This window comes from Aethina tumida, chromosome 5, assembly GCF_024364675.1.
Source record: "Aethina tumida isolate Nest 87 chromosome 5, icAetTumi1.1, whole genome shotgun sequence".
Lineage (NCBI taxonomy): Eukaryota > Metazoa > Arthropoda > Insecta > Coleoptera > Nitidulidae > Aethina > Aethina tumida.
Genome location: NC_065439.1, coordinates 28,374,552 through 28,390,588, shown reverse-complemented (window position 1 = coordinate 28,390,588; position 16,037 = coordinate 28,374,552). Strand labels below are relative to the sequence as shown.

The following is a 16,037-nucleotide window of genomic DNA, read 5'->3' as shown; positions in this document are numbered from 1 at the left end:
TCCATTATTCAGTAGTCTTCCTGTACCACTAGAAGATGGTAGGAATTCCTAAACGTTTCAATCAGCAGAAACTGAACGATTTAGACCTGGAGAGTCTACTATTTAAGTCACTCGAGTATCAATTGACAAATTAAAAAACAATATAAAGAATTTCTCGTTTATTGACATTTACATATATTAATATAATAAAAATAGTCATTAGCCTCTACTGGCAAATCTTTGCTATAAGGTATCCTCACAATAAATATATCTAATCTATCTAAAATAGTTCTGAAAAATTATAATAATACTCTATAACAATCATATCACTGAAATTATCATCGGTAATTTTTTAGGAATCTGAAGAAACTTGGTACTATTGAAATGAATTATTTATCTGAAATTATTCATTTACTAGGAGTGTGTTTTTTTGATGGCACAAAACTGAAAGGTATGAATCTGCAATTGTGATACCTAAGGACCTCTAAGATTAAAATCAAAAAAGTCAATTGATCACCTGATACAATATCTATCATTCCTTTTGAAAATAAACCAGTTTAATAAAATCAGGGTTTTGATTAGTAAATTAATTATTTTTATATGTGTCAGGATCAATTAACTGAAATAAATTTACTTAGTTCTTAGATGTGAGATCTGTTTTTAAAAGACATTTATTTGAATTACGTCTACGTTTAGTCATATTTATATTATGACAGGAAAACTAATACTTTTGGCAAGTTAAAATAGTAGACTTCAGTTTAAAATGTTGAACATTGATCAAAGCCACGACTGATCTCAAAAATCAGAAACAGGGCGTAGGTATAGCTCTGACTAATCTAATTTAAATCACAATTCTCACTCAACATTTTAATACTCTGCACTGTACTCCTACTTCGGTACATTTACATTCTCGACAAGGTCCCGACAATTCTGAAATAATTCGTCCGACCCTGTACATCCGCCCATAAATATTGCAACCAGCTAGTTTCAGCAGGCCCACACCTGGAGAAGGCTCTACGCTGTTTAAATTCGAGGCTTTATTCTTCGTTTTTGTTTTAGGTGCGTATTCTGTAGTCGTCAACATATAATTGTCACTTTGTTTGGTAGATGGAGCAAGCGTGGTCGATTTGATCGGTGATATTACAATTGTTGTAGAGGGTTCCTTAGATTCTTCTTTGTCTGCGGAAAACAATAACTGAAGAACTTTGTCTAGAGAAAAATCATCGTCTGAAGTGCCATTAGTGGTAGTCCCTTCTTGAGTTGTGGTTGGTTGGGATTTTTGCGTGGTGGATTGAAATTGAGGCATTGGGGTAGTTTTCCTTATTAAGAACGGCATATCACCTATTAAAGATTGTAAATCGGGCGCGGGCTCTGTTCTAATGACGTCTCTAAATGGATCTGGGGTCACCACTCCTTCAGCCACGGTTACGACTTCCACTTTTGTTTGGGTGTTGACATCTGCTCTATCTAGAACTACTGTAGGGGCTTCTTCATCATCTTAAAAAATAGGATGTTTAATAATGTTATATTTTTTTACATAAGACATAACTTACCACAAACATATGCTGGACAACATGTATTTAAATCTTGTACTGTCGATTTTCTGCAGCCTGGTCTTGGTAAGGGACATTCAGCTTTTTGACAGACAATATTTCCATAAAAGCATGTGCATGTTTTACAAGGGGAGTCTGAGGGTATAGATTGGCCATGGGGTAATTTACCATTATCCACAAAACAATTCACTAAAACATATAAAATTAGTAAATATCTAAAATAAAATTACTTTGTCTAATACATTCATTATTGGACTTTGGTGGGTTTGTGATTGAAGGTACAGTAACAGCATTTTCGTAAAAATTCTCTAATATTGGTGGTTCCTTAGGTACAAATCCTCCTAAAACATTATTATATTTGTATGAAGCAAAACGTGAATGCAATATTAACCTTCTGTTTCAGCTGGCGGAGAAAATAAATTCGAATAAATAAACGAATTATCAGAAATCCTTTCTTGGGGGTATATATTGTTCTCTTCAGCTATTTGTTTCTTAGAGTCCAAAGCGTCCGCAGCTACAAACGGTATAATTCTAAAACAAATATATTAAGTACAATAAATACCATTGTAAACTCCTATTTACCTTAAATTAGGCAAAGATGGTGGCAAGGAAGGCTCATTGTAATCATAGTCATAATCAGTATCCTTATTTTTAGTAATATTAAGAATAGCTTCAACGTCGGGTGGTATTTTCCCTAAGCTCTTCACCGTAACACTTGAAACCTTAACTTTACTTTCCAAATCAACTTCTGCGATGTCATCTGTCTCTGTGGTAACTTCAGCAGAAAAATCAGTTGTGGTGTAGCCATCCACAGTTTTTAATTCAGCAAGCTTATTTATTTCATTGGCATCCACAGGCAGAACAGTTGTTGGTTCATTAATCACATGCGTTTCGTTGTTATCGATGCAGTCAGTCGTGTTTGTAACTGTTTTGAATGTAACTGGCTGGACAAAATTACTAATTTCATTTAATTCTGTTACTGGTTCAGTTGTAGTCTCATCCAAGATGTCTGTTGTTGTTGGTGTTGTTGATTGGTCATCAGTTGTGGTATCAGTTGATTCACTGGTGGATTCAGTGGTTGGAACATCAGTAGTTGTGGTCTCATTTTCAACTTTTCTGTTCAAACGTACGTCCAACAACGAATCAACAATGCTTAGTAGACTGTCATCACTTAAATCTAGATAATCTGATGACCTCAACTTTTGGTCTTTGCTATCAGTAGTAGGTATACCAGAAGTAGGTTTGGTGGTTGTAGAAAATGGTTTCTTATAGTTTTTATTTTGAAATTCGTAGTTCGATGTGGCGTAATAAAGACTAGGATAGGTATTATCCACGTAACTCCTCGTCGAATGTTTGTTCTCCGATGAAACTAAACTTTCTTTATTCACTACAGGGCTATAATAATATGGCTTTGGCGTAAGTCCTGAAAAATGTCTCGTAGTACCAACTGATGCAGGACTCCTCTGCTGAAGATTTATTGAATCTGAAGTTTGGGCTATAACGTAATAAGGCATATTTGAGTTTTCGGTAACGGTGTTTCTTCTATTCATAGTAGTGGGCTTCAACTGTTGGACTTCTTTTCTCAGTTTAGCATATTCTTTGCTTACAGTAGGGAACTGACCGTAATTGGGTTCGGGTTGAATTTCAATTGTTCCACCTTAAAGCAAGATTATTAAAATATCTGTTTGTGTGAAATTAATACTGGTACATACTGCAATTATAGCTGGCCGCACAACATTCTCCGGTTCTTATTACTGGCACGCAGCCTAACAGTGGGGGCGCACAAGAAAGAGGCTCACACCTTAACATGCCTCTCAAACAATAACAATTATCACAAATAGAATGACCTACGCCAACGACTTTGCCTCCTTCTGGATAATAGACTCCATCTACCAAACAACCTATAAAAATTTCATAATAATTTACCGGAAAAATAATCGTTACTCACTTTACCGTATGGTTGTGTAACTGTTGGTTTTAGAGTTGTTGTAGTTGAACTGGTGGTACTACTGGTAATTTGATGTAAATCTGTACAGTTGTAGTGAACTGGGCAACAGCTTGTATTTTCATAGGTTGGAGTACATCCTTCCACCGGGAGCAGGCATTTCGGTTTGACGCACATTTGTTTGCCTCCAAGACAATAACAATATTCACATAGAGAGGAGGAATCCATCGCTGAACCTGGACCATATATGGTACCATTTACTATGCAAGCTAAAAAACGTGGATACTTAATAAAATGCTTTGATAATTATTTATCTATTTCATACCATTTCCTAAAATTTTCGAATTGAAAGGAATGCTCATGTTGTCGTCCGGTTCTGAGCGAGCTTCCAAAGCGTTGCCACCACTAGGAAGATCTAGACAAGGTGTACGATTAGGGAAAAAACAAATAAATAAAAATAAGGAATTAAATACCTGGGCATATTAATTCCGGACAGCACGTTCTATATCTGTGTAATAAAATGCATCCAGGAGGTGGTGGGTTGGGTAATTTGGGGCACACTCTTAGATAGCACAAGAGGACACCTTTGCTGCACGTACAGTTCAAACATGGTTCCGCTGTGGCTACTTCAATGCCTTCCTCATGTCGCTCATCTTCATACCAACAATCTGGAAGATCGAGTTTTTATAATAATTTGTTAGGTTAATTACTGCATCAATAATGAATTTTGCATTAAAGAGCCATTAAAGAGCGAATTGTTACATTATTTTCAATTATCGGCGATTCTTGTATCCCAGTTTTTGTTTGATATTTTAATTAAAACTGAAAGAGTGGTTGTGGCATAAATAAACTGGGCAAATAAAATCTCATATGTACGGGGTTCGCCTTGTGATAATCATATTGTATAAAATTACATGTTACACTTTATTAATAGTTCATGAAAACCTGTTGATATGTATGATATAAGTTTTACGAAGAAACAAGGGCTAAGCGAAGGCTTCGTTGCTTATTTTCATATTTTAAAATTACTGTAATTTTAACGCAATATTTAACCATACTGATAATATCTGTACTAGGTTATTATGTGTTTTAACACAATAAAATTACTGAGCAGGACTCAAAGCAGAGTGCAATACTACCTTACAAGGTCTTCACTAGACATTGTTTTTAATTTTAATATTTCATAAGTTCTCATACCTAATTGTGTTTTATAATTCGTTTAATGTAACGATTATATGATTGCTGCTTTGAAATTCATATAAGCCCACACCAAAAGATAAACTGAATGTGACGGAACCCAACGGAACCAGTGTAGTAGAAGAGCGTGTGGAGGTTTTGGACGTTGACCAGCTAATTTTATTGGAGCTACAATGATGATTTACAATTGCTGAATGAACCTTTCCCATAGACGTAAAATCGACACGAATATAAAAGTGTCGAGTGATGTTTGGAAGCGTGAGATTTCCGTCCTCGCTGTCTCGATTGTCGTCGTCGCAAGTCGCAAGTCGCAAACGCAATTACGAACATTCAACGCCCACCTCGTTCGAATCGTTTCTTGCGTCCGTTTGTTTACCGATTCCTCTGCGTGAACACTTCACTTGGGCCTGCAACTCTTTTATTTCTTCCTTTTTGCCTCTTTCGAATCGTCCGAATACATCTGGGCGGACGTGCCAGCCAGGCCACATAAATTACTTCTTTAAATTATCGCAGGTTTTACTACGACTTTATGGCTTGCAGTTCTAGGTATTAGCTTAAGTAGATGTATGTGGTTGATAATTCACAATTTAGCATTTATTGACAAACGGGTTACTAAATATTTTTCTCTTTCTTGCTCCTAACGTTCTCTCATTTATATTTATTTAGTACCCATGGCTTATCAGTACCGACAGGTTCTTTCTGCTTCTACGGACTGGGGAAAATCAGATAATAAATTATGATACAAAGAGCTTTTTAAAACTTATTTGATTCCGGCTCACTATTTATTAAACTCCTTGATTGAAAATTATTGTATTGTCACAGAAGGTACCGTGAGAGAGTACGAAGGGCCTGTTACTGTTGAGTAATGCACGTCGATAAAGAAGAACGGGGAATCGAAACGGGGCTTGTTAAATATAAAGAACAGCAAGAAGAAGGTATCGACGAATGGTATCTGTTGGGAAGCGGGCTCTGGGAGAAGAGGACCACCTACTCTCCATCGAGATTTTATGGGTAGGCCTGGAAAAAAGCCGACCGACTCGCATAAACTACGACACAGCGGCACACACATACTCGCAAATACACAAGAACCAGGCACAAGAAATGGAGGAGACACGGGCAACCGGAGAAAACAAAGGCAAAATATGCGACCGTCCATTGCGCACCATAGGACCACCGCCGGAAAACTATGAGCTCTTAAATGTCTTTTGATTAATTGCTAGAGACAATAGAAAATTATTAACAGTGGTGGGTGGCCTTAATACAATCTGTTACTTTGTGGCTATTAAACAGTTTTTTAAGACACCTAACTGATGTCAGTTTTGACTACTTTTTATTTTGTTATTAAGTGGTTATAACCAGTGTATTATAACCAGTTACACTTATATTTTTTATAAGTAGTGACGTAATGATAACTGTAATGAGAACTGTAGCATTACTAAAAACTGTAGATTATAATTTAATAATATAAAAATAAGTGGGTAAATTTTTGCTTTGAGTAGGTCCTTCAAAATTGATGAAAAAACTTATTTACATCCTTTAGTAGCACGTGTCAGATTAAATCAACTGGATTTATCTGTCCTGTGTAAATCACTGTTCATACAAGACAGAATGGCCAGGATCATTTTGTCGGCGAAGGTCCCATTGTGCGGTGACATTGTCGACGAAACGCATTCATGAATGAGAAGAAGGTTGCGTTGGCCGTTCGCCTGTGCCGCTTCAATGGATGAAAGTGAGCACCGTTGAAAGATCGGCTGGCGGTCGGTGATGATATGGTTCCCCGGTATCTTGACCAGCAGGATTCGGATTTTGGACCACCTGGGCGATGCACTGCGATCCAATATGCACTACCGTGACATGCTGGTACTCACGCACACCCAACGAGAACGAATTCAAGCTCGTACAAAATTTTATCAGCATAAACAAACATGACCGTGGATGAACCATAACTTCGAGTATATATCAAGCCCAAGATGGGGACTAATCTTAGTCTAGTTAAAATCTAGTCTAAATGAATACCTTCTCATCTATATTACCCCAGTATTCAAATAAGTCTAATTTTAACAATCACAGACGTATTTCTATATTAAATAATTTCTCTAAAATATTTGAGCACATTATTATCATTATTGTCATTATTGGTATTATTTTCATTATGTCATTATGTTCATTATTTTCATTATTGTCATTATTATTGTCAATATTGTCAATATCATCAATATTGCCAATATTGCCAATATTGCCAATATTGTCCATATTGTCAATATTGTCAACATTGCCAATATGGTCAATATCGTCAATATTGCCCACATTGTCAATATTGTCATTATTGTCAATATTGTCAATATCATCAATACTGCCAATATTGCCAATATTGTCAATATCATTAATATTGCCAACATTGCCAATATTGTCAATATCGTCAATACTGCCAATATTGTCAATATCAATATTGTCATTATTGTCAATGTCATCAATATTGCCAACATTGTCATTATTGTCGATATTGTTAATATTGTCATTATTGTCAATATTGTCAATATCAATATTGTCATTATTGTCAATATTTTCAATATTGTCAAATTGTCATTATTATCATTATTGTCATTATTGTTATTATCTCTCTGACCTGATCCCTAACACACCACGAATGTAGTTGGAAATTCCAACTTTGAACTGAGCACTTTTGGATCGTCCTCTCGCACATGCATATTTATTAATTAACTGTGTCAATATGCTGAACGTGTTATTGCATTCCACACAAGTGCATGAGCCACGGTAATCTCCGTATAAACTAATTTAACGACGTAGGAAATCATTATCCTTCGTCACCAGATACCAGGCGATTCTTCGCGGCCTCTTGGTTCTGGTTTAACGCTAGTTTTATAAAATTACTCATTGTAACAGAGGATAAAGTGTTAGTTTGTTGCTAATCACACAACGTCTGGCGAAATGCAAGAACAGTCATTTAGAATCTCTACCTCGAGTAAAATTGAATTAGATAAGTGAGCAGATAGAGCGGAGATTCCTCGTATCCTCGAATGAATGGTAATAGGTGTTCTTCGTAGACCGTAAATTGCATTTCTCCGCACAGTATTCAGAGGGAACAGATGAATTTCATTCGTGACGTCGCTCGTTAACGTGTAACTAGTTGCAATGGGGGAGCTCATAATTTAGCGGCCGCATCGCGATTTATCCGTGAACGCAGAAAAAGTACGTAATCTAAGAGATTCTCTTTTGCTCCGGGCGGACGCCGACCAAATGCGTGATATTACGGACGGCCACTAACCCATTATGTTACGTTGTCGAAGGTACTGGAGGGTACCTGATTGCTTTCCGAAGCGACCCGTACGAGGAAGTCCGCCGGAATTTACTGGATCGTACACCGAAGTGACTTGTATTAAGACGGACGTGATTTTCATTAGACTAGCCATTCGCCTAGACTAGCCACAACCGTCTAACATCTAACAGAGTAATTTTACACCTATTAAAACGAGACATTTAACATCTTTAATTTCGTACTGCTTCTTTATGTTGCTTGATTAAGTGTGCTAGGAGGTACTGGTTCAATATGTTGCCTTGAGAGGTTACTAAACTCAAAAAAAGTGTATTAAACTATTAAAATTGTCAGGTTGTAATATGTGGGATTCAAATATGTTTGTACACACATCACCGTTGTTTCTCCGACGATAGTGTAAAAGAAACAAATATTCCGTTAGTGGTCATGACCTCTAGAACCTCATCACACTTGGTACTATTCATTACTAAATCGTCGTCCACATAACTGTGGCCTTTTCACTTTTCAAATACAACTTTTACAATTCTTCCAGTTTTTTATAAAAGTGCCACAGATTAAATAGTTGTGTTAGATCATCTAGAGCTGTCGTTATTAATAACGACTGAATGGTCTAAGGTGTGGTACAATATTGAAATATTTCGATAACGTTTAAATTAATCATGCTAATCGCCAGGTGTTCATCACATGATTTATTGTGCTATAAAAATTTACTGCATTTTTTACACACAAGTGATATAATTATTTAATTAGTCTATGCTTCTTCAAGAGTGTTGACCTTCTGTGATAAGACCCGAACGTTGGCCCAAAGGCGATAGACCTAAACCAACACTGAGAAGCTGTGCTTAGATTAGAATGCATTATTGCAAGGAAAATTGTGTTCAAAACCAGAGACTAGGAAACTGCGTGGCCAGTTAGTGTGAACTGCTATAAATATGTTCAATGGTTGGGTTTATAACAAAATCCATTAGGCATCATATTCACACAATAGCTGTACACATGTCATAATAGCCAATAAAAGAAAACGGTATCCCGGCAAGCAGTGAAGGAACGTCGCCTGCTTGCTTGCTTTCTGCTGTTTCGTTCGCTTGTTGCTTTCAAACCACTGTCTTCAATAAAATATACACTCCTTTAATAAGCTATGTGACTGCTCTTCCGAAAAATTATTCCGACTGAATTTATTTTTGTTCTAATGGAGGTTCACAGTTGCAGACCAACAAGACATTTGATGAATTCAATTTGAGAGTACCACGTAATTTATCGAGTGGTCAAAACTTAAAAATACTACTCAATTGGCAAAGAAAAGAATAAAAGTGGACCTAATGTCTGATTTTATATCTTAAAGTAAATTATGGTAAAGTGAGTGTCTGTAAAGCCACCAATTTTAACCAACAACTATTATAAGTACTCTCAAACATTTCAGGTAAAATTGGCAATGAAGATTTGCCCAAAAAAATAAGTTATGTGGATCCCCATGACATTTTTGTATGACATAGAAAACATGTATAAATGAATTATTGTTGCGTGAGGAATGGAGCAAAGACAATAGATACACCAGTTTTTTTTTGTTTGTCTAGACGCACAGTTTGAATAACCATAAATTAAAGCAGCATAACACTGTTGCGGTAAACTGAAAAATTCCGGGCCGTTCGAATAGCGGATCACGTACCATTTGGGAAATTTGATTAATGCTAATTTTTCTAAAGAGATCCTTCAGTAGACACGTGGATGTTTAGATCCGTGTGTGTGTGCGAATTTGACTGTCTGTACGTTCTGTACATACTGTATATTTTATATATTCTTTATATGCATATTACGTATGTATTACATGTATGCAAAATAAACTATTGATTAATACTTTATAATTGAGTAGAGTCGTTAAAAATGAAAATATATTCTTTAATGACGCAGATGGAACTGTCAGAGCGAATTGATAGAAGATCCCGATGGTCGCATTAAAGTGATACGTGTTCCGATATTTAAATGGCTCGGCACGAAATTGGCAAGTTCGTTATTAACGGGTTTTATTACTATCGGTGGATAGAGTCGTGCTTATGGCAATTTGTTAACAACATCGGCATTGACTCTTAACAAGTCCGATCTGATCCATCTCGACCGATAAATCCGACGTTTGATCCAATTTAATTTCTGCACTGACAACAATCTGATTGAATCCATTCCTTTTCGAGATGATTTCGTTTCGATTTGTACGTACCATTATCGAAATGGTTTATATCGAAGGATTACGGTACTATTTTGTTTGGCATCTTTGTTTTCGCCATTTAGCAGAAGCATGTTTCCAATAACTTATAAACTGGCGTTTGTTTCGAAATTAATAAATTTCATGCGATGTTCTCTTTGTTTTTCTGTGTAGTCGTGATTATTCATAACGGCATATTATCGATTATTATTGTCCAACAACAGAACAATGATTATAGAACATGGAAGAATGGTACCATCATTTTTATTTACAGTATTAATTAAAATTATTACTTTATGAACTGTATAGAACGAAAAACGGTAGTGAACTACTTTTCTAATTTATTTACTTTACTTTGTACTTTTCGATGAAACTTTCTGCATATTTTTAGATTTTAAAATTATACAGTTTTTGAGTTATTAATATTATTTCAAAAATTTTGACTGATGAAACCCCCAATTCTGATGCTGGAAAGTTCATTTTTGGCATAAGGAGCCATTATTAGTACTTTGGTGAATCACTCTGTATATGTGAATGATTAATTTATTTAGTTCTGTCACGAGTTCTATTCGATTCGTTCTATTTTATTATTTTTGCTTACATCAAATTCCAAATTTAATGCTAATTAATATTTAATATGTAATTTTAAGGGAACATATAATTAATCGTTCTTTATGAAACATCCTGTTGTCGGTTAATCTGGTCATTTTATCGTTCGGTTATACATTAACCTAGATAAACTAATGTCAGGTTAACCATCTTGGTTACAATTAGTATTATAAGAGGCCGTTCGCATAAACTGATCAATAGACAACACTAATTGTATGTATATCTCCATTATTAGTTTGGCCATTAAAAAACTGTGCCTTCTTCTCCTTAAACAGAAATTTATATTTCATTATTTGTATAAATAATTATTTTGTAATTAATTTCCTGTAGTTCCAAACTCATTAATAGTTTTCTGACACTTAGTTAATTTTTTTTATCATCTAAAACCTTTTTTCATACACAATACCAACAAAAATAGTAATTTGAAAGGATATTTGTAGGGGAGAAAGTCCTACCTTATGATTTATTCACATTTTGATAATTTTTGAAATTTTTCGAATAGCTGAAATTGCACCGGAGCCGCATCATTTCGCATCTCGTGCGGATCGTCGAACCGATCTCCTTATCGGGCGCGGTTGGCTCCGTGGAAGATTTGAGACATCGTGCAGTGGTGCACCGAGTGAACACAGAGAGAACACCGCCGAACGATCTTTCGCAGCGATAAGGAGACCTATCTCCACGCAGAATTCGGTCCATTGTGTGTGTGTACGCTGGGAAAGGCGAATCGACAACGACCGCCACAATGATGCGATAAACTACGCCTGTAAATACTTATGTGTGTGCTGGGACTGTTCGTGCGTACGTGCTTTAACTGTTTCGGTTGCATTTTTTCATTTGATTATTGCACATGAATTAGCAACGATTTATACTATGTTGCACTCTGCTTTTTAATCGATTCCTTTCTAAAACAAACTATTGAAGAGAACTAGACACAGTTTATTGTTAATCTTACTTCTATGGAGCATTTTTTGGGTGCATTACAAAATATCATTATTATTGAGTTGATGGTTTGATCCACTGACACATTTCATTCTTGCTTACACCCAATACAATCAAGTCAATTCATCAGTTCATTATTATATCTGTAAACAGACAGAGTAGACATAGTAAAACCCAACCACGATTCATCTGATCCATTATTTATTAACAAAAATACAAAAAAGCACATAAAAACAAAATTAACTTATTGTCAGCACTAACTTTAAGTCACCACGGGTCTTTTTGTTGGCTTCCTCATCATCGTACACTACAATTGGATGTAGTAAAACGTATGTTTATATTTCCGTTACAAATTGCATGTAATTTCCATGTATAATGTTTTGTGCGTAGATTCCAATTCGAATTAGCAGACAAATATTCATGTCAATCATTTCTTGGACCCAAACTATGTATATCAAGTCCTCGATGATTTTTTTCTCATGGAACGATACAGTATTTAATATAAACTGTTTAATTAGGGCACATTCATTATCCTTGTGCTAAACACTCATTTTTGTGACAATGAAAAGATTCCCACAACACTTTATCTTCGTATTTAACCTTGATGGATACAGACGTCAAAATTATTTCATAGGCTGCAAAGTCAATAATTTTTAGTATTATGGTTAGTACTTTAATTAGTGTTGCGATACCTACATTGGAGACACAGTCGTAAATACACTCATTTATTGCTTCTTTTTGTGTTTTCTTTCCCGTATGTTTTGCACCTATCATTGTTAAATGCTGAATAATGTTTGTTGAATAGTGGATAATTTTACATGTTTTAAGCCATCAAAAACCTCAAACTTGTTATGATACAGTTAATGTTGCTTATTAATTTATAAGCTCCTATAAATAAATAAAATGTTAAGTATCTGGAAACTATTGTTTGTTTATTTTGACGTTTGAATTCTTAAAATTGATTTAAACGTTCCATAGATGGTGCTCACCTTTAATTATTTCCAATTAGTTTTAACCACATTATCAAACTTAAATTAATCTCTCGCACTTAGTCGTATCTTCAATACAACATATAATTTTAACATATTTTTGGGAATATAGTACATATAAAAATAGTAAAACAAATAAGTAGGTCAACAGTTTATGACTTCCAGGAATCACAACACTCTGCTGCTGGTCGGCGGTGAATAAGCGAATTAATGCAATTTTAACCGCTTGTGTTTGGGGGAAGACGCGTCCGCAGTTTTACATTCGTTTTCGGTTAATTTCACTGATTTTTTAATTGTATCGACTTTGTAAATGTGTTGTGTCGTATTTTACGTCCCCTCTGACTTATTTTGTGTGATTTTAAAAAAGAATTTCATGAAATTTCAGGTATGTTTTATTGAAACTGTTTTATTAGGTTAGTTTAGGTATTAATTTTTACTTAAACAAAACACTCACTATTGTACGGTTTAAACTGATTAACGATGGCATAAGTAATATTAAATATTATAATGTTTTGTATTAGTTGGTATTAAATAAGACGCGTATGTGTCGTTTCGAAAAATTACAGGAACCGCTTTATCCTGTGTTTCTATTGGCCGACGTTAAACAAATGAATGATGGCATTTTTATCTGATTGCGATGAGGGTAAGACGCGTCCGCAGTTTACTTCAGTTTTTAGTCGATTATCGCGCTTTTCTTTAATATTTTAGAGTGTAGATACATCGCATTGTGTGTTTAACGTGTCCTATGACTGAATTCAGTGATTTCAACGCAGGATATTTGATAAATCAGTCAAAATATCGGGTAAATCTCATCGGTAGTTGGCTGTGAATTTGTAATGGCTACTGATTTAAAATGTCAAAATACGATTAAATATTGAAATTTATAGAAAGAATTTTAAAATAAAAGAAGTAGTATCGGACGCGTACGTGTCGTTTCTAAAAATTATAATTTATAGAAAGAATTTTAAAATAAAATAAATAGATCAGACGCGTATGTGTCGTTTTTAGAAATTACAGGAACCGCTTTATCCTGTTTTCCTATTGGTCGACGTTAAAAAAATGAAATGGTATGACGCGTCCACAGATTTACTTCGGTTTTTAGTCGATTATCGCGGTTTTCTTTAATATTTTAAAGTGTAGATACGTCGCATTGTGTGTTAAACGTGTCCTATGACTGAATTGATTGATTAACAGTGATTTCAATGCAGAATATTTGATAAGTCCGTCAATATTTCGGGTAAGTCTTATCGTAGTTGGCTATGATTAAAAATTGAAATTTATAGAAAGGATTTTAAAGTAAGTTTAAAGCAAATTCCATTTTTACAGTAACGTAGCAAGTGACTAGTTTGTATGTATGTATGTAGCTGAGTAAAATTTGTACAAGCATGTTGGGTTGTTAAACGGTGGGAACTTACAGAAGTTTTGATTTTATACATTCTAACTGAAAGTGGAAACGTTCCCATAAAAACGAAAATGCTTCAACCAATATTAACATAAAACCAAGGTTAGGTTGAATCTTGGAAATATCATGGCGGGGGTGACTTTAAAAATTCAAATTGGAACCCTATATTGAATTTCAGATTTCGATTTTATGTTTAAAAATATTTACAATTTGTAATATGTATTCGACGAAATCCTTTTAAGTAAAAATACTAAGATGAAAAATCAATCAAAATAAAATATTATAAAGTAATTATTATTTCACAAATATTAATAATTTGTGTACATATTATATTAGATACTGTATTTTTATTAAATTTATAATAATAAAAAAGAATTTGCTATTACATATAACTTAGTATACAGGACACCCCCATAAAACTTATATTTTTTATTGTGGCACGAAAATATGTACTTATATGCACTTAATTTACGTATTTTGTCCAAGAACCAAAAAAAAAAAAAATCATTCAAAATTTTTTTCAATTTCATAAGAAATTATGTATATTTATAATTCCGTTGAAAAATTTATAATTATGACATTTTTGTAATAATAAAGCTGTAATTTTACGTTTGAATTGTTCATTTATTTTAACATAGTTTAAAGCTAATTGTAGCTAATATTGACACTAAATTAAAAAATAATATAGTAATACCAATTTTATAGATTGAGAATGAATTGGATTAAAGATATCAATAAGTACGTAGAAATAAATGAAAGACATACCTGCAGAAGCGGTGTCCAGGAGACAGAACGCGACGAGGGCGAGGAACGCGAGGGTGAGCTGCGTCCGCGGTTGGCACCTGCACCATCGTGTCCGTGTTTGCGCCGAAAGGAGCGTACGCGAGCTCCGAGGCACGCGATGCATATTGGCGGAGAGCCGCCGATGAACTGGCGGACATTGGAGTCCGTACCACAAGGTTCTCACACAAGAACCACACGCAGCCGATTTTCGCACGCGGTCTTCCTCCCGTTTCGGACGCGCACTTTTTCCACCCGATCATGCGACAAAACTTCTTCCGTGTTGCCTCCAATCTGTGTGGGATCGTCGAGGGTTCCTTTTACTTTTTTAAATGGAGACTTTATTTGGTTCCAATTAACAAAATGGGTGAATCAACCTGTGTAGTATGACACTTGTATTCACATATGGTAAATAAGTATAATAGTGTTTATTAGAAACTAACTACAAATGATACTTTTATTCTAAATTAACAATAATTCTATTGCTGTGGAGAATATTTTGTAGAAGAAATATAGCTACTTTCAAAGGGATTAAAGAATTGGACCAAAAATTTAAAACTGTGTTTTTATAAAAACAGTGATAAGCTAATGGAAAGCCACTATAATAAAAGAGTTGTTTGGGCGTGCATGTGAACATAATCATTAAAATTGTATTTAAATTATTTATTATAATAAGTAAAAGTGGAGGTTAAAAACCTGTACTTAGTTAGAAAATCCACAGTTATATGTAAACACGGAACACCTCATTATTAGAATTCACGATAATTGTAATTTAAAATACAATGGACGGTTCTCATTGAGGATTGACAAATCTAGTCAGTGGCACAAGGAAATATGTTAAGGCGGCAGGATTGAATCAAACCATTTGTGGTTGGTCTTGACCACCGAGCAACAATTAAAAACATACGTGTATGTAAATCATTAACAGCTGAGACTAATCCAATTCGCGATTTCAATTAAAGTCGATTCGCACAATTAATATGAGTGCAGAAAATTAATCGGAGTGGCCGTTTTTTGTGTCGGTGTCCACAGCAAGATTACGTCGGCAAATTGATCTCAATTAATGCTTTAACACGAACTTCGTAATTTCCATGGAAGTCCATCATCCTAAATGCCCCAAATCGGAAATTGCTACTCGATTCGGATTTGCCA

General features: G+C 34.8%; 1 protein-coding gene and 1 long non-coding RNA gene across 2 annotated transcripts; both read right to left on the bottom strand.

Annotated features, from left to right (window-relative positions):
- Window positions 1-159: 159 nt before the first annotated feature.
- Window positions 160-15,012, bottom strand: LOC109609551 (uncharacterized). Its single transcript, XM_020026234.2, has 10 exons — window positions 14,871-15,012; window positions 3,951-4,145; window positions 3,803-3,892; window positions 3,486-3,746; window positions 3,245-3,433; window positions 2,115-3,189; window positions 1,924-2,063; window positions 1,775-1,873; window positions 1,533-1,721; window positions 160-1,476 (listed from the first exon to the last, which is right to left on the bottom strand). Exons 1-10 carry the CDS (start codon window positions 15,010-15,012, stop codon window positions 839-841), a joined length of 3,018 nt encoding a protein of 1,005 aa, XP_019881793.2. The 3' UTR covers window positions 160-838.
- LOC126265654 (uncharacterized) lies at window positions 11,803-12,837 on the bottom strand. The gene is made up of 3 exons (XR_007548151.1): window positions 12,704-12,837; window positions 12,411-12,602; window positions 11,803-12,349 (listed from the first exon to the last, which is right to left on the bottom strand). It is a non-coding gene; the product is annotated as an uncharacterized LOC126265654 (long non-coding RNA).
- Window positions 15,013-16,037: the final 1,025 nt, after the last annotated feature.

Excerpts from the sequence above, each read along its gene's own strand:
- LOC109609551 (XM_020026234.2), bottom strand. The coding sequence starts at position 15,012 with ATGCATCGCGTGCCTCGGAGCTCGCGTACGCTCCTTTCGGCGCAAACA. Across the intron at positions 1,874-1,923 it reads TCCGCCAGCTGAAACAGAAG|GAGGATTTGTACCTAAGGAA; the intron begins GTTAATATTGCA and ends ATAATGTTTTAG. Across the intron at positions 1,722-1,774 it reads ACCAAAGTCCAATAATGAAT|TGAATTGTTTTGTGGATAAT; the intron begins GTATTAGACAAA and ends TATATGTTTTAG.